The sequence below is a fragment of the Nansenia antarctica genome (assembly GCF_963989245.1).
Source record: "Nansenia antarctica genome assembly, chromosome: 7".
NCBI classification, from domain to species: Eukaryota; Metazoa; Chordata; class Actinopteri; order Argentiniformes; family Microstomatidae; genus Nansenia; species Nansenia antarctica.
The window spans coordinates 11,035,068-11,058,810 of record NC_137677.1 but is presented as its reverse complement, the minus strand read 5'-3'; the positions used below and the strand labels follow the sequence as shown (position 1 = coordinate 11,058,810).

The 23,743-nt window shown below is 47.8% G+C and overlaps 2 protein-coding genes across 2 annotated transcripts in view; both read left to right on the top strand.

Annotated features, from left to right (window-relative positions):
• The window catches only part of LOC308162384 (importin-13-like), a gene marked incomplete at its 3' end in the record, with an annotated part of 51,603 nt that extends 44,393 nt beyond the window's left edge, over positions 1–7,210 (top strand). Inside the window, exons 13-19 of the mRNA XM_080536541.1 lie at positions 525–609; positions 1,446–1,498; positions 5,217–5,283; positions 5,645–5,703; positions 5,856–5,945; positions 6,557–6,738; positions 7,114–7,210. Coding sequence (XP_080392667.1) covers positions 525–609; positions 1,446–1,498; positions 5,217–5,283; positions 5,645–5,703; positions 5,856–5,945; positions 6,557–6,738; positions 7,114–7,210 — 633 coding nt within the window. The remainder of the gene's footprint in view (positions 1–524; positions 610–1,445; positions 1,499–5,216; positions 5,284–5,644; positions 5,704–5,855; positions 5,946–6,556; positions 6,739–7,113) is intronic.
• A 2,994-nt stretch (positions 7,211–10,204) lies between these two features.
• pfas (phosphoribosylformylglycinamidine synthase) overlaps positions 10,205–23,743 on the top strand; it is a 24,087-nt gene continuing 10,548 nt past the window's right edge. Inside the window, exons 1-12 of the mRNA XM_080535656.1 lie at positions 10,205–10,297; positions 12,289–12,411; positions 12,672–12,807; positions 13,015–13,120; positions 14,361–14,559; positions 19,569–19,674; positions 20,044–20,184; positions 21,452–21,576; positions 21,679–21,807; positions 22,099–22,236; positions 22,612–22,740; positions 22,957–23,030. Of these exons, the coding sequence (XP_080391782.1) occupies positions 12,291–12,411; positions 12,672–12,807; positions 13,015–13,120; positions 14,361–14,559; positions 19,569–19,674; positions 20,044–20,184; positions 21,452–21,576; positions 21,679–21,807; positions 22,099–22,236; positions 22,612–22,740; positions 22,957–23,030 (1,404 nt within the window). The 5' untranslated portion in view covers positions 10,205–10,297; positions 12,289–12,290. The remainder of the gene's footprint in view (positions 10,298–12,288; positions 12,412–12,671; positions 12,808–13,014; positions 13,121–14,360; positions 14,560–19,568; positions 19,675–20,043; positions 20,185–21,451; positions 21,577–21,678; positions 21,808–22,098; positions 22,237–22,611; positions 22,741–22,956; positions 23,031–23,743) is intronic.

Below are 23,743 nucleotides of genomic sequence, written 5' to 3'. Positions count from 1 at the left end.
AAACACACCATGTCCATCACGTCCTCCCTAAAATGCTGCTCTGGCCCGATGATTTGATGAGAGAATCAACAGAATGGATGACCAGCAGGGATGTTTAGATGTGGTACACATGCTACCACGCCCTCTAGTGGTCATTACCGTGTGTTACCGTGTGTTACTGTGTGTTACTGTGCTCTGTACCAGACCTGTCTGACTGACTGCTGTCTGCCTCTTCTCACCCTTTTGGTTCCCCCCTCCCCCCTCCCTCCTCCTCCCCCCCTCCCCCCCCCCCCCCCCCTTCCCCTCTTCTGCTTTGACTGTGTTTGACTGAGTAATGGCTGCCTCTCCTGTCGTCGCCTTTTAACTCTTTTCTTTCTGAGCAGGTGGCCCTTCTAGAACATCCAAACCGTAGCCAGTCCGCTCATTCAGCGGGTTGCAACGCCCCGCGCCGTCCCACAGATTAGAGACGTCCCCCAGATTAGAGACGTTGTTGAGTAGAACGACAACCACGCGCGTCTCTCTCTCTGTCACGCGTCAGGAACAAGGGTCGGTCAACTCTGGAACGGTTTCACCTCAGCGTGTCCATGCTGGGCCGGAACAAAATCACTATAGCTGTCCTGCTGGACCAGAGTTGGCCGCCCCTAGTTGCAACCCTCTGAATAAGCCCTCAATTTGACCTTTGACCTTGTTGGGTTGAGTGGAAGGGCGGGGGGGGGGGGGCTTGAAGGGGCGGGGTGAATACGTGTGTTGTTTGGAGTCTGGGAACAATTAGGGGAGGGGTTGACTGATGGGAGGGGGGGGTAGGATGAGGGAGTGAGGCAGGGGTGAGATTGGCCAATCCCAAATGGAACCCTAGCCCCTACACCCCCCCCCCCCCCCCAGGCACTTGTGGATGTCAGAAAGGTCTCGATGGGTCGAAGCAACATGGCGGAAATTCCATCTGGCCGATCAGAGGGCAATAATCCTCTCAGATCTAGAGGCTATGGGGGGGCGGGGGGGCAGGGGGGCTAGGGGTTGATTTTGGATTGAGCACCCCCTACTGTCACAGTAACAGAGGTGCCTCCTGGGTTCCCACTCCAAACCCACTTTAGTTCTTTTAGGTTTGTTCTTTTTTTTTTTCCCTCTCTCGTTACTTTTTTTTTCTTTTCTTTTTTCCGGAACCCCATGTCTTCTTCTTCTTCTTCTTCTGCCTGTTTTCCGTTTGTTCTCTGTTTTTTTTTTTTTTACGAGACACTTCCAAAGCTTCACACGCTCCCCTTCCCTCCCTCCCTCCCTCCCCACCCCCCCCTCCCCCTCCCCCTCCCCCTTTCTCCCCTTCGTTCCTTACTCACGTGTGAAATTATTTCAATGAGATCTTTTCTGTTGGCTTTCCTTTCCACATGACTGTTGAATCTGTTCAGTTGCTGTTTGTATATTATTCTTCTATTATTATGATTTCTTAAGTTTCATCTTTATTATATTTTTAGGACCCAGGGATCATCCTGATATTGTTGATTCATTTATGCAACTCCAAGCTCAGGTGTGTTTTTGGTTTCTTATTTCATTCACTTTGGGTTTCTCTCTTTCTCTCTCTGCCTCTCCCTTTCTCTCTCTCTCTGCCTCTCCCTTTCTCTCTCTCTCTCTCTCTCTCTCTCTCTCTCTCTCTCTCTCTCTTTCTCTCTCTCTCTCTCTCTGTCCTCTCTTTCTGTCCTTTGTTAATGGGTCTTAGGGCGACCCTCCATGTTGGCAGGGCAATGGAATAAACCACCAGAGGGCGCTATTGAAGGGGGGACTCAGTCTCTTCTCCTATACACAGGGCTTCTAACCTTGCGTCGTGCACACACACACACGCACACACACACACACACACACACATGTTCAGCCAGCTGGGGGACCAGGAGTGAGCAGGGCTCGTCATCCAGTCGTCCAGTCTACCATCCCTGCCAGAACCTCTACTGGCATCTCCTTCTACCAGAGTTCCTTCTCCCTGGCACCATGGAGGTGGTTAGTGTAGGTTAGACCAGTGTTTCTCAACTAATCAAGTACAAATCATAATTGCTTTGGACTTGATTAGTTGAATCAGGTGTGCTGGTGGTGGAACAGATCAAATATGTGGAGCGGCTGGGGCGCCCCGAGGAGAGGGTTGAGAAACACTGGGTTAGACGACACCATGGAGGTGGTCTCTCTCTCTCTGGAGGTGGTTAGTGTAGGGTTAGACTCCACCATGGAGGTGGTCTCTCTCTCTGGAGGTGGTTAGTGTAGGTTAGACTACACCATGGAGGTGGTCTCTCTCTCTCTGGAGGTGGTTAGTGTAGGTTAGACTAGACCATGGAGGTGGTCTCTCTCTCTCTGGAGGTGGTTAGTGTAGGTCAGACTACACCATGGAGGTGGTCTCTCTCTCTCTGGAGGTGGTTAGTGTAGGTCAGACTACACCATGGAGGTGGTCTCTCTCTCTCTCTCTGGAGGTGGTTAGTGTAGGTCAGACTACACCATGGAGGTGGTCTCTCTCTCTCTCTGGAGGTGGTTAGTGTAGGTCAGACTGCACCATGGAGGTGGTCTCTCTCTCTCTGGAGGTGGTTAGTGTAGGTTAGACTACACCATGGAGGTGGTCTCTCTCTCTGGAGGTGGTTAGTGTAGGTTAGACTACACCATGGAGGTGGTCTCTCTCTCTGGAGGTGGTTAGTGTAGGTTAGACTACACCATGGAGGTGGTCTCTCTCTCTCTCTGGAGGTGGTTAGTGTAGGGCTAGACTACACCATGGAGGTGGTCTCTCTCTCTGGAGGTGGTTAGTGTAGGGCTAGACTACACCATGGAGGTGGTCTCTCTCTCTCTGGAGGTGGTTAGTGTAGGTCAGACTACACCATGGAGGTGGTCTCTCTCTCTCTGGAGGTGGTTAGTGTAGGTTAGATTACACCATGGAGGTGGTCTCTCTCTCTCTCTGGAGGTGGTTAGTGTAGGTTAGACTACACCATGGAGGTGGTCTCTCTCTCTCTGGAGGTGGTTAGTGTAGGTCAGACTACACCATGGAGGTGGTCTCTCTCTCTCTCTGGAGGTGGTTAGTGTAGGTTAGACTACACCATGGAGGTGGTCTCTCTCTGGAGGTGGTTAGTGTAGGTCAGACTACACCATGGAGGTGGTCTCTCTCTCTCTGGAGGTGGTTAGTGTAGGTCAGACTACACCATGGAGGTGGTCTCTCTCTCTCTGGAGGTGGTTAGTGTAGGTCAGACTACACCATGGAGGTGGTCTCTCTCTCTCTGGAGGTGGTTAGTGTAGGTCAGACTACACCATGGAGGTGGTCTCTCTCTCTGGAGGTGGTTAGTGTAGGTTAGACTACACCGTGGAGGTGGTCTCTCTCTCTGGAGATGGTTAGTGTAGGGTCAGACTACACCATGGAGGTGGTCTCTCTCTCTCTCTGGAGGTGGTTAGTGTAGGTTAGACTACACCATGGAGGTGGTCTCTCTCTCTCTGGAGGTGGTTAGTGTAGGTCAGACTACACCATGGAGGTGGTCTCTCTCTCTCTGGAGGTGGTTAGTGTAGGTCAGACTACACCATGGAGGTGGTCTCTCTATCTGGAGGTGGTTAGTGTAGGTTAGACTACACCATGGAGGTGGTCTCTCTATCTGGAGGTGGTTAGTGTAGGTTAGACTACACCATGGAGGTGGTCTCTCTCTCTGGAGGTGGTTAGTGTAGGTTAGACTACACCATGGAGGTGGTCTCTCTCTCTGGAGGTGGTTAGTGTAGGTTAGACTACACCATGGAGGTGGTCTCTCTCTCTCTCTCTCTGGAGATGGTTAGTTTAGGGTCAGACTACACCATGGAGGTGGTCTCTCTCTCTCTCTGGAGGTGGTTAGTGTAGGTTAGACTACACCATGGAGGTGGTCTCTCTCTCTGGAGGTGGTTAGTGTAGGTTAGATTACACCATGGAGGTGGTCTCTCTCTCTGGAGGTGGTTAGTGTAGGGTTAGACTACACCTGGCACCATGGAGACGGTCTCCAGAGTTAGTTAGTTAATATGTTGCCATGACTATACCGAGCACAGGGCCTGATTAATGACACACCATTTACATGCCCAAAAGAATGAGGGAAAAAATGCCCAAATCTTGGTCACCGAGTCGGCGGAAGGCAGTAGTGAGAGTTGTCACTGTTTGGAGCATTTGCTACATTAGCGACGCTTTACATGTTATTACCAGGGTCCATTGAGGTAACTGGTCCATCTGTCACCAACGTGAGGTGTTTCAGTGTTCCTCTGTGCCCCCCCACCTGCCCAGCCAGCCAGTCTCACTGACTCATATACAGGCGTGTTGCAGAAACGTCACCTAAATGTTGGTATGGACAGAGAAGTGTCAGGAACATACCACCGCCACAAGAAGGAGAAGAAGAAGATTGTACGATGATGTTGAAGTCAGGGTCAAAGTTCAAGCAGAGCGTTCACCTCGCGATCCCACTGGTTAGAATCCCAGAGCCCCGCCCCTTTTTGGAGGTCATTCCAGCCCGCGAGCCAAAAGTCAAAGCCCAAATTAATTAATATTGAATTAATTAATCGATTCTGACGAATTGGCTGCCCTCTGTTTTTATTTCTTTTTGTCTCCCTTCTCCATTCTTCTTCCTTTTAGTTTTCTATCTTTGGATAGATCTGATCTCCATCTCTCTCCCTTTCCCTCTCTCCCTCTCTCCTCTCCGCCATCCTGAATGAGTTCATTACAGCATCAGTTGTATTTCTATTTATCCGTACATGTTACTTACTTGCGGATTTCTGTTGCATATTCAATCCAATCAACCAAGCCCAGAATAATTTTTAAAAAAAGGAAAAATAGTCTTTCGAGAAAAAACAAATGATTGAGAAAAAAAACATCATTGCCTTTAGTTTTGACTTAAGTTCTAAATGATTTTCCGATGTTTGATTTTTCTCCAGTTTGTTTGTTATACCTGCTGAGTTTTTGCATTTGGAGGAGTTGTTTATGAGTTTGGTTGTTTTGGTTGTAGTTTGTCTCAGACAGGGGGACAGCTGTGGCCTGGTAACCAGGTCTGCTTTTGTTACCACGGTAACCACTGCTGTTCTGTCAGACCTGGCTACCAGGCTAGAGTGAAGAAGGAGGGGGTGGGATTGTGTGGGGGTGCGGGGTGGGGACTTCAGAAAGGTTGTGCTGGGGAAGGGTGGTGTGTGTGTGTGTGTGTGTGTGGGGGGGGGTGCAGTGTCTTCTCAGGGGTAGGGGCACACACACACTCTGCCCTGTGTTCATGTGTCTGTCTGCCTCCTAGGCCCTCAAAAGGAAGCCCGACTTGTTCTTGTCTGAGAGTCTCGACGTGAAAGCTGTGTTCCATTGTGGTAAGTGTGTGTCGCCTCGCTGCGCCTTTCATACACACACACAACCCTGTGTGTGTGTGTGTGTGTGTGTGTGTGTGTGTGTGTGTGTGTGTGTATGTGTGTGGGGAGAAACACTGTCTGATCATTTTTGTTCTTCAGATGTTGTCAGGATCACACACACACACACACACACACACCTCATTACGATCGTGCTCCAAGTCTCATGGGTATGATCGTGACAACATCTGAAGAACAAAGATGATCAGACGGTGTTTCCTAGTCAGACACACAGGTCTGTGTCGAGGTGCTGGCTCTAAGACACATCCAGTCAGACCATCTGCTGTGTGTTCCCTGCTGACGCCCTCCCCCCTCCTTCCTCTAGGAGTGCTGTCGCTCAAATTCCCAGAGGGTCCGACTGTGAAGTCCACCTGCCTGTTCTTTGTGAGTAGACCACACACACACACACACACACACACACACACAGAGACACACCACCTGGTACACACTTACCACCGTCTCTGTGCCTCACTCATAGTTTCGGTTCATGAAGCCGAGTGTAGTTGATGATGTTTGTCCCTCTGTGCCTGCCGTAGACGGAGTTATTGCCCCGCTGCTTAGATGTGCCCCCAGTGGCCAGGGTGGTGCAGGAGGAGGGCAAACTACTGCTGCAGGCCGTGCTGGAGGTGAGACACACACACACACACACACACACACACACCTGGTCCACTAAAGACTCGAACACCACGTCAATGCCTCTCTAAACATACCTCAGCTGTAACCCACTGTGTCAAGTTGAACACACACACACACACACACACTCCAACCGTATGCGAGACCGAAATGTGACACGTACTAATGCTTCGGTCCGCAACCAATTTGGTCGGCAACCAATCAAAATGTTCGGACTTTTCTTTTGAAATACGGAACTACGTTTCAACGTTGTTGAGAATCGCAACACAAACTCGCTAATCGAGCCAAATTACCGCAACGCAATGGATCCCCACTGCTACCTAGTTAACTACAACACTACTTTACATTGTTAGCAGGCTCACAAAACAAGCTGTGTTAGTTGACTAGCAACGTGTCGTTGATTTTCAACAAATATATTTAGAAAAGTCCATATCGGATCCCGATATGAGGACTAAAGCATTAGAACGTCCATCTGCCTAGAACGTGTCACAAATTAGCTTAGCACGGAGGCTAGCCACGTCAGGGGGCTAAACCGTATCGTACTGAACCATTCCCCCCCCCCCCCCCAACCGCTCCCTCCCGATCTCTCTCCCTCTCTCCGCAGGCGATCGGGGGCGGCTCGTCCCGGAGCCTGATGGACGTGTTTGCGGAGGTGCTGTTCTCTATGAACAAGCACTGCTTCTCCCTGCTCACCGTGTGGCTGAAGGAGGCGCTGCAGGCCCCGGGGTTCCCCTCCACACGCCTCACCACAGAGCAGAAGAACACCTTCACACAGCAGATACTCAGGTGACGCACACACATACACAGAGACGCATACACACACACGCACACACATACTCGGACACGTACACACACACACAGAGACGTATACACACACACGCAGGCACGCACGCACACGTACACACACACACATGCACATGCATACACACACACACACACACGCACACACACATCATGTCTATTACTCGGAAGCACACGCACTTAGGAACAAACATACAACTGTACACTCGCACTTCCCCCTTCAGACCAACACGGCCAGACGGTGTCGTTGTTTTCCTGACATTCTTTGACTCTTCCCCTCTCTCTCTCTCTCTCTCTCTCTCCCTCCTCCTCTCTCTCTCTCTCTCCCTCCCCCTCCTCCTCCCCCCTTCCCTCCCGTAGAGAGCGGGTGAACAAGCGGAGGGTGAAGGACATTGTGAAGGAGTTCACTCTGGTGTGCAGAGGGCTTCACGGGACAGAGTACGCAGCAGAATACTGAGGCCCCTGAACCTTGACCCCCCCCCCGACCCAGCCATGGCCTCTACTACCTACAGTGCATAACGAGCCGGACGAACGACCCGCCCCCCCCCTCCACACTACTACTACTACTACAGTGCCCACAAATCCCTAACACTGGAGTTTTCATCGGACGAGTGGAACGAGATCCCCACTGCTATAGGACGAGAGATGGGCCCCGCCTCCCCCCTCCCCACACAGGCCTGCTATAGGACAAACGTCACCGTCAATCCACACCGTGTCCTGATGGAGACTGCTTACTATCCAGTGTATCTCTCTCTCTCTCTCTCTCTTCCTTTCTTTCTCTCTTTCATTATCTCTTTCTCTCACTCCCTCTCTTGCCTCTTTCTTGCTTTCTCTCCATTTCTCACTCTCTCTCTTTCTCTCTCCATCTCACTCCCTCTCTCACTGTCTCGTCATTGTTCCAGGGTCTGCACTGGAGAGCCTAGAGCAGAGGCCCCTCCCACCATGACTCTATCAGCCAATCAGCATGCTCTCTCTGTTTAATACCTCTGTTTCTCTTCTCTCTCTCTGTTAAATACCTCCGTTTCTCTTCTCTCTCTCCTTTTCTGTCTTTCCGGATCTTTCGTGGTTCCTAGGCTGTTTCCGTGGTGATTAGCATCGATGTGAAACGATAGCGGTACCGTAGCTAGTCGACTCTTCTTTTTTTTCTTCGAAAGAAAACAAAAAAAAGAAATATATAAACGTATATGTATACATATATATATATATATATTGTAACACGGGGGTGTCAGTCCTGCTGCTGCTGCTGCTGCTATTAGGGGGAGAGAGGGACCAATGTCAGGACGGGATTCCGCGGACACGCATATTTACTGCATACTACTATATATCACCCAACTCATGCCCCCCCGTGCTCTTACGTTTGCCAAAATTATCGTGGAACGTCATGTGAAATAGTCTTTTTTATTTTTGATATTTGCCTTTCTGGGGGAATGAGTGGTGGTGGCTAAAGGTCTTAACCACTAAACTGACTAGAAACAAGACGGTCGTACTGTCTGCACTCCTGCCCCCCCCGCCCAGCCCGGACACCTAGAAGGCTCTCCTACACACACACACACACACACACACACACACACAGTCATATACTGTACTCTTCCCCTGGATGAAGAACGTTCTGTTGTCAAGGTTTGCTCGGACGAGAGGACTTCGTTTGGGACGGTGGTTCCGTAGGCAAGCTTGGACGGAAGGCAAAGGGGGGAGTGTGAGGGGGAGGGGGAGCGAAGGGGAGTGAAGTAAATGCAGGAGAGAAGTGAGAGGGATGAGTGTTTGTAGGGGGTGAGTTGTTTTAACTGTGGACTGCAGTCACTGTAATCGTGCAAATCTATTAATCATGTGCGTATTAACAGTTATTAGCGAACAATTGATTTGTGTGTGTGTGTGTGTGCGTGCGTGCGCGCGTATTGGTGTGTGTGTAATGTACATACCTGCACGGATGTATCTTCTCCACTCGTCGGGTGCACTTATATCAGACCTACACGTGCACGCCTTCCCCCCCCAAACACACAGACCCCCCCCAAAACATACAGACCCTCCTTACATTCCACACACTTAGTGCCCCCTGATCTCCTCCTGCTCACTGTACAGCAAAACTCCCAACGAGTCACTGACCACCTGGATCGACTGTTCACCGGTCAGAACCAAGGAGCTCCACCCCCATCCACCATCCATCATCCACCATCCACCATCCATCATCCACCATCCATCATCCATCATCCACCATCCATCATCCATCATCCATCATCCACCATCCCCCATCCATCACCCACCATCCACCATCCATCATCCACCATCCATCATCCACCATCCCCCATCCATCACCCACCATCCATCATCCATCATCCCCCATCCATCACCCACCATCCATCATCCACCATCCATCATCCATCATCCATCGTCCACCGTGTGATATTCAGATCTGTAGAACTGCGACACACTGACTTGCTCTTAACCCTGACGCTTGTCAACCGAGCGAACCCCCAGTCCCCCTCCCCCAGCCACGGGGTGCCCCTCAGAAGGAGATGAAGGAGGGGCCAGACAGTGATGTGTGAGGTCACACACCTCTAAGAGCCAAAATGGAACCTCCCCCCATACACACACACACACACACATGATCCAGAACAGTTGGCTCCCAGGTCTCTTATGACATCATCTCAGTCCCATCCTTCTTGGTCTTATTCTAGGTGCCTGCAGACATGTAGCATGTGTGTGTTTTTTTGGGGGGGGTGTGTGTGTGTGTGTGTGTGTGTGTGTGTGTGTGTGTGTGTGTGTGTGTGTATGGAGGGAGGGAGGGGGGGGGGGGGGGGGGTGGTTCTTGGGATTATATGTTACTGTGAGTGTGTGACACTGTGCAAGGGAATGCTCCGGGTAGACATTGCCCCTACGACGCAGTTCTAGGATCAGATTACCTCCCCTAAATCATGACCATAACCGTATCGTGGTTAAAGATGCAAAACTGACCTTCGATCAGTGTCCGGTGGCAATTTTATCCTGCTCCCAAGGGCTCAGTCTCAACATGTTTGTCACTGTCAAGAGAAAGGAGGGAGAGGGAGAGGGAGGGGGAGGGGAGGGGGGGACGAAATGTACATTGTTTCTTTTTTGTACCTTGTTTTAATTTATTAAATATATCTAAGACTGCACATCTGGGCACTTGTCGACTCTTTCTCAGTGTGAATGTGTCCCATTCCTAAACCGCGTTCTCCTTCTCCATAAAACATAATTACAATGTTAAAGTCGTCTACAGTATGAGAGCATTGATCACATTATAAGGTACGAGATGAACCGATATTGAAAGAAATGAATGATAGTCATTCTTCTTTGGCATTTGACAACATTCGTCATCCAAATGCACACCATCTTTATTCGGGGGGGGGGGGGGGGGTGGTTAGTGTAGAAATCACGCATGCGCAGTTGTCGTCCCTCCTCTGCTCCACTCCACTACCGCCACACGTGGGTCGGACGACTCAGAAGTCGAGAGGCTTGTCAACTAGTAGGGTCTCTGTCTGATCTCCCATCATCATCATCCATTCTACAGACAACAGGGAACTGAAAGGTAAGCTTCCACTTTCTGTCTGTCCCACTACTGTTGGAGTCCAGGATCAACTTAGCTACGAGTTGTTTTGAAGTCGCTTACTTCTTACCAAACACATGGGGCGTCCACGGGACTGCAACTTTGTAACGAAGCTAACTTTGATCTATCGTTTCTATCGGTCGATTCTGATTTACAGCTGAATTAATGTGCATGTTCAGAGACATGATACAGGAAGTGATCTGTGGAGGTGATCTGTATAGCCTAACTATACAGGCTCCAGATCAGATCATACAGTTCTGCTCATCTAACTTCACGTGTAGACACTGTAGCTGTCTGTCGGTCTCAACAACAAAGCCGTCTGTTGACTTAAAGGACATCACTGTTTTTGTGTGGTGACCAGTTAACTAAATCCTCCTGATGGACTGTGCGTGTGGCGTGTGTGCCTTGTGATGCAACGGGCAGATAATCAAGGTTGACCCCTGTCCTGTCCTTAGTCTGTCTGTGAGGGTCTTCATTAGCTGTCAGTGACAAGAGAGGAGATTCAGTTGGAATCAGAATCAGAATTGCTTTTATTACAATCACAAGGGTACACACAATACAATTATTGGGTTCAGGTTCTTCAACATTGGCATTGCAGCAGAATAACAAGATCAATAATAAAATAAAGCAGGATACAAAATCAACAATAGCAGCAGGAATACAAATAATAACAATAATAGAATAAAGTAAATGAGTAGGGTGATATTATATCCTGCATGTCATCCCTCCTCTCTCTCTCACCCATCCTTCCTGTCTAAATCTCTACTGTATCTGTCAATAAAATGAAAAATAAGAGTGGGACTGCCCCACTCAGAAAAAATAACTTTAAAAAAAGAAAGCTGTGCATTACAATATCATATAGTATGCAATAGTTCTGGTATGACACATTACAGGACGTTCAAGTAGTAGTCAGGTGGTGCAAAAATGCTATGCAGGTTGCAATGAGATGTAATACACTGTCATACGGTGTGCAATATAGTACAGATATGGAGCAGTACCGAAAGTGCAAGTAGAAGTAGTGTTCAAGGAATCAGGGAGTGTGCAGGTAGTCATAAGATATGTTATGAATGCAGTGGAGGACGTAAATGTCAGTCAAAGGGATCACCTCTTCCCAAACGAACCTCGTTGAATATATGTGACGCCCATGAAATAATAACAGTTGCATTCGAGGACTTCTGTCATGCGTATGTGTCGCTTTTCAGCGGAACTATTTGTCCGAACTCATGTCCTGTGATGACCTCCGGATCTGTGTGCACTGTGCTCAAATGCTCAACCTCACCCGTTCCCCTGTTGTCCTGGGTGATGACTTTGGTCAGAGTTATCGTTACCGTAGAACTCAGTGTGTCCTGTACCCAACCCCCCCCCCCCCCCAACGATAAGCTTGCAGTTGCACTGAATTTCAATTGAAACTCTCACCCCTGATGTGTGTCTTTGTGTCAGTTTTCTTGGGTCTTGTAAGGGACACAGCACACCGTGTCCTCCCGGGCCTGATGGCTGTCGTTCTGTGTGTGACCTCATGGCCTGGAACTATCCTGGGCCAAAGGGCAGGGGACTGGTCTGGAGTCAGCCTTCAGTCCAGATATGGAGTCAGCCTCAGTCCTCATTGATGATTGATTATCGCTGCGCCTTGATGAACTCATTGATCCTGTTCAGTGTCTTTGTGGAATTCATAGCATTCTCTCTCTCTCTCTCTCTCTCTCTCTCTCTCTCTCTCTCTCTCTCTCTCTCTCTCTTTCTCTCGCTCCCTCCCTCTCTCTCTCACTCACTCCCTCTCTCTCTTGCCTCTTTTCATTCTCTCTTCCACTCTCCACCCCCCTTCCTCCCTCTCTCTTTCTCTCTCTCTCCCCCCCTCTCTTTCTCTCTCTCTCTCTCTCTCTCTCCCTCTCCCCCCCCCCCTCTCTCTCCCCCCCTCTCTTTCTCTCTCTCTCTCTCTCTCTCTCTCTCTCTCTCTCTCTCTCCCCCTCCTCTCTCAGTCATGACTGTGGTGAGGTTCTACAGCAGGGAGGCAGAGAGGGGGCGGGCCTTACAGAGGGCCACCCAGCATCACCCGGAGCTGTCAATCACCAGCGAGCTGTGCTACAATGTGGAGCTGGCAGGTACAGTGTGTCTGCGTGACATCATCACATATGAACCAGAGCCTCACATTCCTCGAGACTCTATATTTAACTCTCTCCCTCTCTCTTCTCCCTCCCTCCCTCTCTCTTCTCCCTCCCTCCCTCCCTCTCTCTCTCTCTTTTCCCTCCCTCCCTCTCTCTCTTTTCCCTCCCTCCCTCTCTCTCTTCTCCCTCCCCCTCTCTTCTCCCTCCCTCTCTCTCTTCTCCCTCCCTCCCCCTCCATCCTCTTCTCCCTCGTCCAGGTTCTGAGTCCCTGAGTCCAGAACAGAGGGAGGTTCTCCTGTGGCTGTTCCGCCCCTCCATGCAGACAGAACCGCTATCGGAAGAGCCTCACCTGAGAGAGGTGGAGGGAGGGAGGCTGGTGGAGATAGGCCCCAGGTACACACACACACACACACACGCCATCAAGAAGTGTCTAGGCCCGAGGGTTGATCTTGGACTGAGTCGGTAGCACGAGTCACTTCCGGTCCAGTGGAACGGTAGAAGATGCTCTAGTTCAAACTGCCTGTGTGTGTGTGTGTGTGTGTGTGTGTGTGTGTGTGTCTCTGTGTGTGTGTCTCTGTGTGTTGTCGTCGCCCCCTGCAGGCTGAACTTCTCCACTGCGTGGTCCACCAACGCCGTGTCCATCTGCCAGAGCGCCGGCCTCACACACGTCACCCGCCTGGAGCTGTCACGCAGGCTGCTGATCCAGGTCTATACACACACACACAGACACATACACACACACACACATACACAAACATACACACTAGGGGTGCAACGGTTCAGTTGGTCCACGGTTCGGTATGAACCTTGGTTTTTGGGTCACGGTTTCGGTTCAGTTTCAGTACGTGTTTTTGTGCGTAAGGAGAAAAAAAATGCTACTATTTATTTACAAACTGTTACTTTACTTTATTTTGCTTATACTTATGGAACTTTGAAACTGCTGCTAACACTGCTAACAGCTAGGGGCTAGGTCTAAACTGTATTTTAATAACATCACAACATGCTGATAGAACATCAACATGCTAAAAACACATAACTACACATAATGAGATGATCACACAGTCCTTGCTTTTGAACACGTCCTAAAACGAAAGTATATTTACAAGCCATGTAAACCGACAGTCGATTACCGATAGCCTCCGGAAAACAATAACAATGAATCCATTCCACAAAGTGTACATATTAAGAGAGATATTTATAGCGGTTTCACGTATGCGAGTGGTTTACGGTTTCACCAACTGCAGTCACAAATGTGCCTCTTAGGCTTGACGACTGGTATAGGAAAGATAGAAATGAAAGTAAAAATGCACTTTAGCTATGAGAGCTGTACCAGCTGTAGCCCATTGTGCGCATATTATGCGCATATACGACACGCGTGAAGCATTTCTGCGACATGCGTTTCTGTTCACTGTTTTCATTCCCTCATCGCTGTATTCAATACCAAAACCAGAATGAATGACCCCACAACACAGATTTGTAGCAATCCGGGGCTTCCTCAAACTGTTGCCATGTTCTCAACTCCGCTCGCCATGAACAAACAGTTGAACAAGAAGCAGCTGCGTTCCAGACCAACCCGACCTCTGACTTAGAATGAAACGCAGCATAAACCAAAAACCGCCACGGGTCACTAGTGTATTGAACCGTGGAAGGTGAACCATACCGTCTGTAAAAAAAACGAGAACTGTTGCACCCCTAATACACACACATACACACACATGCACATGCATAACATACACACACACGCACATACATAACAGACACACATACACACACACACACACACACGCACATAACAGACACACACACGCACTTACATAACAGACACATACACACGCACAAGCACACGCACATACACCCCACACACACACGCACATACATAACAGACACATACACACACATTTTGGAAACGTTAGACAGCGTCGGTTCTCTCTCTCCTCTGTTTCCAGGCCAAGGATGGACAGAGTGAGGCAGTGGCGGAGGGAGAGATGGAGGAGCTGATCGGGGGTCTGTATGACAGCATGACGGAGTGTGTGTACCAGCGGCCCGTCACCTCCTTCGCCGTGGAAACCAAACCGCAGGAGGTCTACGAGGTGGACATCCTGGGGAAGGGCCGCGTTGCCTTGGAGACAGCCAACGAGGAGCTGGGTGAGGGGGCGACCTCGCCACACACACACACACACACACACACACACACACACATCTGGACCCCTGCCTTGTTTAGGCACTGATGGATGTGTACTCCTCTTTCCTCCATCCCTCCATCTCTCAGAGATGTCTCTCCTGTTTTTTCCAGCCCTTTATATTTCTTGTCTGTTCTCTTGCAGTCCTCTCCCTGCCCTCCCTCCTCCCCCTCTCTCTGCCCTCCCTCCTCCCTCCCTCCTCCCTTTCTCTCCCTCTCTCCCTCCCTCCATCCTCCCACCACAGTGGCTACATTTTATTATCACTGTCTTCTGCTAACTCTGGCTATCTTCTAACATTTGCCTTATTGTCTCTCTCTCTCTCTCTCTCTCTCTCTCTCTCTCTCTCTCTCTCTCTCTCTCTCTCTCTCTCTCTCTCTCTATTTCTCCTCTCTCTCTCTCTCTTTTCTCTCTCTCTCTCAGTCCTGCTCCACTGTGTGAGTACCTTATGTCTGGGGGGGTGTGGGAGGGTGATGGGTCACGGTGTGGAACATTATTACAGAGATGGCTGAAGTCACAGGACAGGGATAGTGTCGCTGATTAGCTCACGTGTGTGTGTGTGTGTGTGTGTGTGTGTGTGTGTCTAATTAAACTTAAGCATGCTGCGTGTGTGTGTGTCTATTTTTTTTCCCATCTGTAATTAGACTGTGGTGTGTGTGTGTGTGTGTGTGTGTGTGTGTGTGTGTGTGTGTGTCTAATTAGACTTAAGCATGCTGCGCGTGTGTGTGTCTATTTTTTTTCCATCTGTAATTAGACTGTGCTGTCTGCGTGTGTGTGTGTGTGTGTGTGTGTGTGTGTGTGTGTGTGTGTGTGTGTGTGTGTGTGTGTGTGTGTGTGTGTGCGTGTGTGTGTGCGTGTGTGTGTGTGTGCGTGTGTGTATGTGTATGTCAGTGATTTAACAGTTTGCCAGTTTTAGGTAGAAGCTAGACCAAGATATGTGTGTGGTAATCCTTTAACACTAACCCAGTGTGTGTCCTGAAGTCTGAAGACTGTTACTGCTAAATGCTCTGGACATATCCACTACATATAGACCCACAGTGACATATCCACTACATATAAACCCAGGGTTCGAGTTATGTGGGAGCCAATGGGAGCTGAGCTCCCATAAGGAAGGTCTGAGCTCCCATGAAAGCAGTAAAATCATACATCTGTGGGGGTCGCTAATAATACATTACCACAACCATTATTTGATCAAAGATGTCAATGTAATGAGTATTATTTATATTTATTTATATGATAAATATTCTAAAATAAACACGTTTTCCAAAAGAACTACGCGCACCAGCATTAATCTCCTGTGAATGACAGTATGTCTTTGACTGCCTGCACTTTACCACCAAGACACTATGGGGCGCAGTAGAATATTGTGCAACAGCAGAATATGATCGTTGAGAGCTTGCGAACGTGATTATTGAGAAGAAAACATTCAGTAGCTAGCTATCATGCCGCCCCAAAAAAGGCCACTGCTGCCGACCGAGCCGACAAGCCTGGAAAGTTTCGGGTTTTCAACCAAGAAACCAAACTTGAATTCAGCTGCACCTGTTATGACACCCAACGTTGAAACTGTTGAAATAGCAGAGCTCAAACAAAAGCAAGTGCTTCCGAAGAAAGTAGCAGAACTCACCTCCAGTATGTATAAGGAGACAGCTAGTTAGTTCAGGGCAGCCTATACTGTTGCTAAAGAAAGGATGCCTTATACAAAACTGAATCCAATTATTAAACTTAATGAGATGAATGGCGCGACAGTTGGCCCCTGCTCACCGATCCGATCATTCATGTGCCCAGATTGTAGACAGGGCTCGACATTAAGGCTTGTCCGCTTGTCCGGGACAAGTACATTTTATGTTTGGACAAGTGGACTTCCTCCTGCAGTTGTCCGATGGACAAGTCAAAACAAAAAAACAAATCAATATGTATTAATATCTGCAAACATTAATTCCTCCTTCCGATCTGAATAGTAATAGCCGCGCCTCATTCTGGCTATTTCAGTCTCTCTTAGTTCGTTATCGTCATAGTTCGTAAATTCGCTCATTGCGCCAGAGCGCACACTGCGTTCAACGTCATAAAGAGACCAAGTAATTTGATTGGACAAAAGGCATTCCATGAGTGCTGATCAGATTCCAGAGCGAGTTTACGAACGCAGCCATAGTGTTGTGGGTCTCCTGTCACTAGTGCCATTCACGTGAACATGCGCCGCTTCTTCTCAATGCCTATGTCTTATTTTCATGTAGTTCGATGCGATCGTATATTTTAGGTTTGAAGTTTTAAGACCAGCACATCGCAATACGAACTCATGACACTAATGATAGATTTCTCAATTTGAATATAGGATACTATCCAAAGGCTAGCAAATAAGATTGCTTCCATTGGGGAGGGACTGTAGTTACACATTTTTTTGTAAATATTCCTAGATATTCATCCCTTTTGTGGCCAATCTTAATCTAAAAGGGTTAGGGTTAGGGTAATCACTGATTACCCCTACGTTTTTAAATAATTACAAAATATTGTTTAATGAATAGGCTACATTTGAAAATTAAGGATACAATATCAACTCAATAGTAGTCAAATGTGTTATTTGCATACACATACACTCACTGGCCACTTCATTAGGCACACCTTGGGGTTGGACCCCCTCTTCTGCCTTCAGAACTGCCTTAATTCTTCGTGGCATAGATTCAACAAGGTGCTGGAAACATTCCTCAGAGATTTTGGTCCATATTGACACTATAATATCACGCAACAGCCCGTCTGGCACCAACAACCATACCAGGTTCAAAGTCACTTAAATCACCTTTATTTCCCATTCTGATGCTGGTTTGAACTTCAGCAGATCGTCTTGACCATGTCTACATGCCTAAATGCATTGAGTTGCTGCCACATGATTGGCTGATTAGGTATTTGCGTTAACAAGCAGTTGAAAAGGTGTACCTAATGAAGTGGCCGGTGAGAGTATAATATATTATTATTCATATTATTGCTTTTTCAAAATCTTTGGATTTGGACAAGTAACTTGAGCTCTAGGACAAGTAAAAGATAAGTTCACTCCGAAGGACAAGTACCTGAAAAAGCTTAATGTCAAGCCCTGGTAGAGCACATTGCACAAGAGATGAAACAAATTCATTTCTAATGTCAAATCACTTGATTCCCGTAGTAGCATAACATTAGATGAAAGCACAATTCATGGACGAGCATTAGGGATGGACGGTTTCCAATTATTGAAACCGAAAAACCGTCAAAGACTAAAACCGGGGTTTTCCGGTTAACCGAAAAATTAATAAAAATAAAAAAAAAATGAAAGAAAAAAAAAGAGCGCCAATTTCAAATAATTGAGCCCTACTGCTACAATACACTCATGTCGAACACCATTAAAACACCGTAAGCACAGTCGCAACACATTTAGGCTACTTAGTTTCACAAATATAAGTGGAAAGGCAGACTTTTGTAAGCTACACCATACAAGAAAACACATGAACACTTAACACACCAGCTCCGCTGATCCAGGGTGCACGCCTGCACGGAAGATCATCTCTTGGAACAGCGTCTTCATTGAATGAACTGCTTTCTCAATATCTTGGTTCTTAGACAAAGTTTCAGCTGCTGCTCAATGTATTTAAATATTTGAATACTGCTCAATAATCACTGAAATATTAGACTTAGAATTATGCAGTGAACATACTTAAAGCTTTTCATAAAAACCACATGCCGCAAAACTGACTCGTCCTGAACTGTCGTAAGTCAATCAACAAAGAATGCCCCATCAAAATAAAAGTGCCCATGGTAGAGCTGTCAAAATAGAGCTTTCAAAATAAATGTACTAATACAGATAGAGATAAATACAGAACTACCTTTGCGTCACTAAGTGACCGCGTATCTTCTGAGACATGCGTTCTGTCATCACTTTCAGTAGCGCCTTCACACACAGTGGCGCTGTGCACAAACACTCTTGATCCGTATAGCTCTTGTTTTATTATATTGTGGTTTAGTAAATACTGCACTTGGAGTTACATTCAATGCATGATTTGTGCTATAGAACATAAATAAAGTTTGATTGATTGATTGATATCAAATCAAATCACATTTTATTTCTATAGCGCATTTCTCACAAAAGTGACCCAATGCGCTTACAGAGAGCAGCGAAAATGATCTTATTAAATGTAAGCGAGTAATTGTAAAAAACCTTTCCTATCTACCAATAACTGAAGGCAACTATCTTTCCCATAGAGTGATTCGTTACCCTTAAATATAATCCCAATTAGATATTAATCCTCAGTTATTCTTCACAACTGACCAAACCTCTCACTCATTGCGCAGCAGATTCAAACTGTATCATTGTTATTTTCACACACGACAAACATGTGACATGTTCCTGTTTTATTCTTATTCTATTTTATTCTTCTAAAAAATAAAAAAAATCCGGTTTCAGACGGTTTTGATAAAAAACCGTTTCTATTTTTATAAACCCCGGTTTTCGGTATAACCGAAAAACCGTCCATCCCTAACGAGCATACATGATTATTTATGGCAGGTGCGATGTCACTGGAAATGGAGATGTGGACAATGTGTCGTGCTAACAGGGAAAGTGAATGGACTGTATAGCAAAAACAACAAAATTATTGGCCGAGATACCCGTAACTATCGCTTATAGCTGTTGTTTCATGTGGTGCTGTTGATGTGGTGAAATGAGTAGCCTATGGCTAATTAAAACGTGTAAGTCCCATCGCTGTGTGGGCATGATTCGCGCGCGTGCATGAGAAAATTTCGCACTGTTATTTTGGAGACCCCCACAAAGCTCAGTTTATAACTCGAACCCTGTATAAACCCACAGTGACATATAGACCCACAGTGACGGGGTTAACCTTGATCTTCTGTATGACCTTTGCTATTGGTCCTGGTTTGATTTATTGTTTTATTGTCAATCCAAACAACATATTAAATGTTTGTGCGTGTGTGCGTGTGTGTGTGTGTGTGTGTGTGTAGGTCTGGCTTTCGACTCCTGGGATCTGGACTATTACACCTCGATGTTCCAGAAGGTTCAGAGGAATCCAACCAGTGTTGAGTGCTTCGACCTGGCTCAGTCCAACAGGTGTGTGTGTCCGTCCGTCCGTTCGTGTCCTTCCGTTCGTGTCCTTCCGTCCATGTGTGTCCATGTGTGTCCATGTGTGTCCATGTGTGTCCGTGTGTGTGTGTCCGTGTGTGTCTGTGTGTCCGTGTCCGTGTGTGTGTCCGTGTGTGTCTGTGTGTGTCTGTGTGTGTCTGTGTGTATCCGTGTGTGTCTGTGTGTGTCTGTGTGTATCTGTGTGTGTCCGTGTGTATCCGTGTGTCCGTGTCCGTGTGTGTGTCCGTGTGTGTGTATTCCTATGTTTCCTCCATGGATGTTCCTGCTTGCCTGTGTCCTCTGAGAAGACTCCTCCTTCCTGACTCTGCTCTCTCTGTCCCGCCTCCTCTCTCCCAGCGAGCACAGCCGCCATTGGTTCTTCCGCGGGCGCATGGTGATTGACGGTCAGGAGCAGAAGGACACACTCTTCAGCCTCATCATGGACACCCAGCGCCATAGCAACCCCAACAACGTCATCAAGTTCTGTGACAACAGCAGGTGAGAGCGGGGAAGAGAGATGTGGCCCCTGGACACAGGTAGGGGGGTGTGTGTGGGTGTGTGGGTGTGAGGGTGTGGGTGTGAGGGTGTGGGTGTGTGTGTGGGCGTAGGTGTGTGTGTATTCTCTGTCAGGTTGAGTGGTTAGGGGCAACTTTTACTTTGGCTAGTGAGTGATATGGAGATTTAGTTGAGGAATATTGTGTCGGGTGTCCACCCACTGGTCACATAACGGGAGAAAACAGGGTTTCGCTACTTAATCACCATAAAAAAATACATTATGGAAGATGTTGTCTTACATGTGTAAACATACATGTCCATTTGTATTATAGTTCAAATGTGTACTTGTTTTACTTTGTACTTGGTTTTCGGTGTACTTATTGTTTTAAGACTGTAATTTCAACGTTACCTTTGCTACTCACTACCGCTTTCAGCAGCGCCGTTCTAATCCCTATCTCCGCTGATTTTCGACTATTTACAAGCTCTCTTTCTTGCCATTTCCGCGGTTTGGACCAATAGTAATCCATTTAATGGACGCGTCACCTGTATGTAAGGCATCTTGACTTTATATTAGTCTACCCTCACTTCTCCTCACATCAGAGGTTTTTTTCCTGCGCCGATTTTAAGGAGAGATGTGTGTGTGTGTGATTTGAAAGATATGCATCGTTATTGAAATCTGTTCGTCTGTGGGCTAGGTTTTCTATCAAATTAAACTCCATGTAAAAATATATACATATCGATACATGTTTGTCTTGTATTCCGTGGATTTTGATTAGAAAATGTAGCCTTCTCTGCTCCGGAGCCCCGTCTACTCTCGCCCGCTAGACGCTGTTTGTGTGAATGGTCTGGCTAACTTGTAACGTTAATAGACAGCTGGCTCACTATGAATTGTGTGATCAATTGTCCCATTTGCTATTAATATTGGTCTTAAAATTCAGAAAATAATGATATTTATGTTTGTGTAATCAAAATGAATAATTTAAAAGATAAAGTTGAATTTCATAATTTGCGTTCCATTTCTGCATAGCAGTGACCACTTGTTAGGTCTAGATTCTATTGAGATCAATTCCAGTAATTCACATGTGTATGTAAAGAGGTCAACCTTGATAACTTTTGAACCATACATGATAGAACCATGGGGTTTGGACCATTGTTTTTCTCTATGTGACATATTTCTTTTACATATTTCTATGTGTGAACACCCAATATTGTGTGTGTGTGTGTGTGTGTGTGTGTGTGTGTGTGTGTGTGTGTGTCTGTCTGTCCTCAGTGGTATCCAGGGGGTGGAGGTGGAGTGTGTGTATCCCAGAGACCCCAGCCAGGCCAGCTCCTACCAGACACGCCGCTCCCTCAGACACGTCATCTTCACCGCCGAGACTCACAACTTCCCTACTGGTGAGAACACACACACACACACACACACACACTCACACACACACATAATCTACTAAAGTCTTCTACAAAATAATCCCCCCCCCCCCCCCTCCTCCCCCCCAGGCGTAGCCCCCTTCAGCGGGGCCACCACGGGGACGGGGGGGCGTATCAGGGACGTGCAGAGCGCTGGGCAGGGAGGCCACGTCATGGCTGGCACTGCTGGGTACTGCTTTGGCAACCTGCACATACCTGGTGAGTCTGTCTGTCTGTCTATCACGCTGTCTGTCTGTCTGTCTGTCTGTCACGCTGTCTGCCTGCCTGCCTGCCTGCCTGCCTGTCTGTCTTGTCTGTCTGTCTGTCTGTCTGTCTCTCTCTCTCTCTCTCTCTCTCTCTCTCTCTCTCTGTCTGTCTGTCTGTCTGTCTGTCTGTCTTGTCTGTCCTCCATAGTTCAGGGTTAGACCTGTATTAGGTGTTAATGAACCATCTATCTGTCTGTCTGTCTGTCCCCCCCCCGCCCCCCCCCCCCCCCTCCTTGTTGCCCAGGTTACAGCCTCCCATGGGAGAGTGAGGGGGAGGGGTGGGAGTACCCCCCTACCTTCGCCCCCCCGCTGCAGGTGGCCATCGAGGCCAGCAACGGAGCCTCGGACTACGGCAACAAGTTCGGAGAGCCGGTCCTGGCAGGTAGGGTGACTCAGTTTAGGGGTCGGCTTTTTGCGTCGAGCCTCCCGATTGGCTGATTCCTAGAGAGCCGATAAGAGTAAGGGGATACTCTGGAGAAGATCTCAGGTGTACTCGAGTCGGGGACGAAGTCGGGTCGTTACGGAATTCGTTCCCCTCGTTCCAGAGCCCTCGGATGAATCATAACACACTCCTACTGTAGACACACACGGCCTTTCTACTGTTCATAACAACAGTCTGTCTCTGAGTTACCCCTGCCATGCTCCCAGAACACTGAGCTCTCCTCCTCTCCTCTTCTCTCCTCCTCTCCTCCTCTCCTCCTCTCCTTCTCTCCTCCTCTCCTCCTCTCCTCCTCTCCTTCTCTCTCTCTCTCTCCAGGCTTTGCCCGCTCCTTCGGAATGAGATTAGCCAATGGGGAGAGGCGCGAATGGATTAAACCAATCATGTTCAGCGGTGGGATGGGCTGCATCGAAGATGCCCATGTGAAGAAGGACGAGGCAGAGAGGGGTGAGGGGGTGTGTGTGTGTGTGTGTGTGTATACGTATGTACATGCGTGTGTGTGTGTGTGTGTGTCATAGCTAGAATTTAGCCTGGGCAAGGGGAAATGGTACAGCTGAGTCCTGTATGGAAGTGTTCCTTCAATTCAATCCAACTTTATTGGCATGATGAGCCATCTGAGACACAGGAAGTGACTCAGTACTGACACGTGACTGGTCCTGTCAGGAATGGAGGTGGTGAAGATCGGGGGGCCGGTGTACAGGATCGGAGTGGGAGGAGGGGCCGCATCCTCTGTCCAGGTACGGCTGTCTCTCTTTCTCTCACCCTCACACTCGTTTCTCTACGATTGCAAGTGTGTGTGAGCATGTGTGTGCGTGTGAGCGTGCGTGTGTGTGTGTGAGCATTAGGATTAGGCGGTAATACTGTAATACCGTATACCGCAATTTTTTACTGTCAATATCGTTGGAATATATACATGCATATATATGTACATACATACATATATATGGTGCACATATTCTGTATATGTAAATGTATGTGTGTGTATATATATATATATATAATCGCCTTTAGAGTGTTCGTCCAGCACCACTGTCTGCAGATGCTATGAAAGTGATGACAGACCTTTTTGTAAACAATGTCAGACTGCTTCTCTTCAGAAGGGACGCTTAGTAAAACGTACAGCGAGCACAAGTGTGTTGGTCCCTAAAAAAAAGAAAAAAGAAGCTGCTGCTACAATTCGGAAGCATTTCGAGTTCCGATCGAATAACCAGGGAGAGCCAGCTAACCTGGACTAGGCTGTGTGTAAGGTCTGCATGAGGAAGGTGACAGCCAAAGATGGAAATGTAAGCAATTTACCATTCGAGGGCGGGGGTTGTGGAGACATTTACCACTGGTACAGGGTTGTGGAAAACCGGAAAACCCTGTACCAGTGGTCAATGTCTCCACAACCCCCGCCCTCGAATGGTAAATTGCTTTTCTACAGAAGCTACCACATAATATTAAAAATACA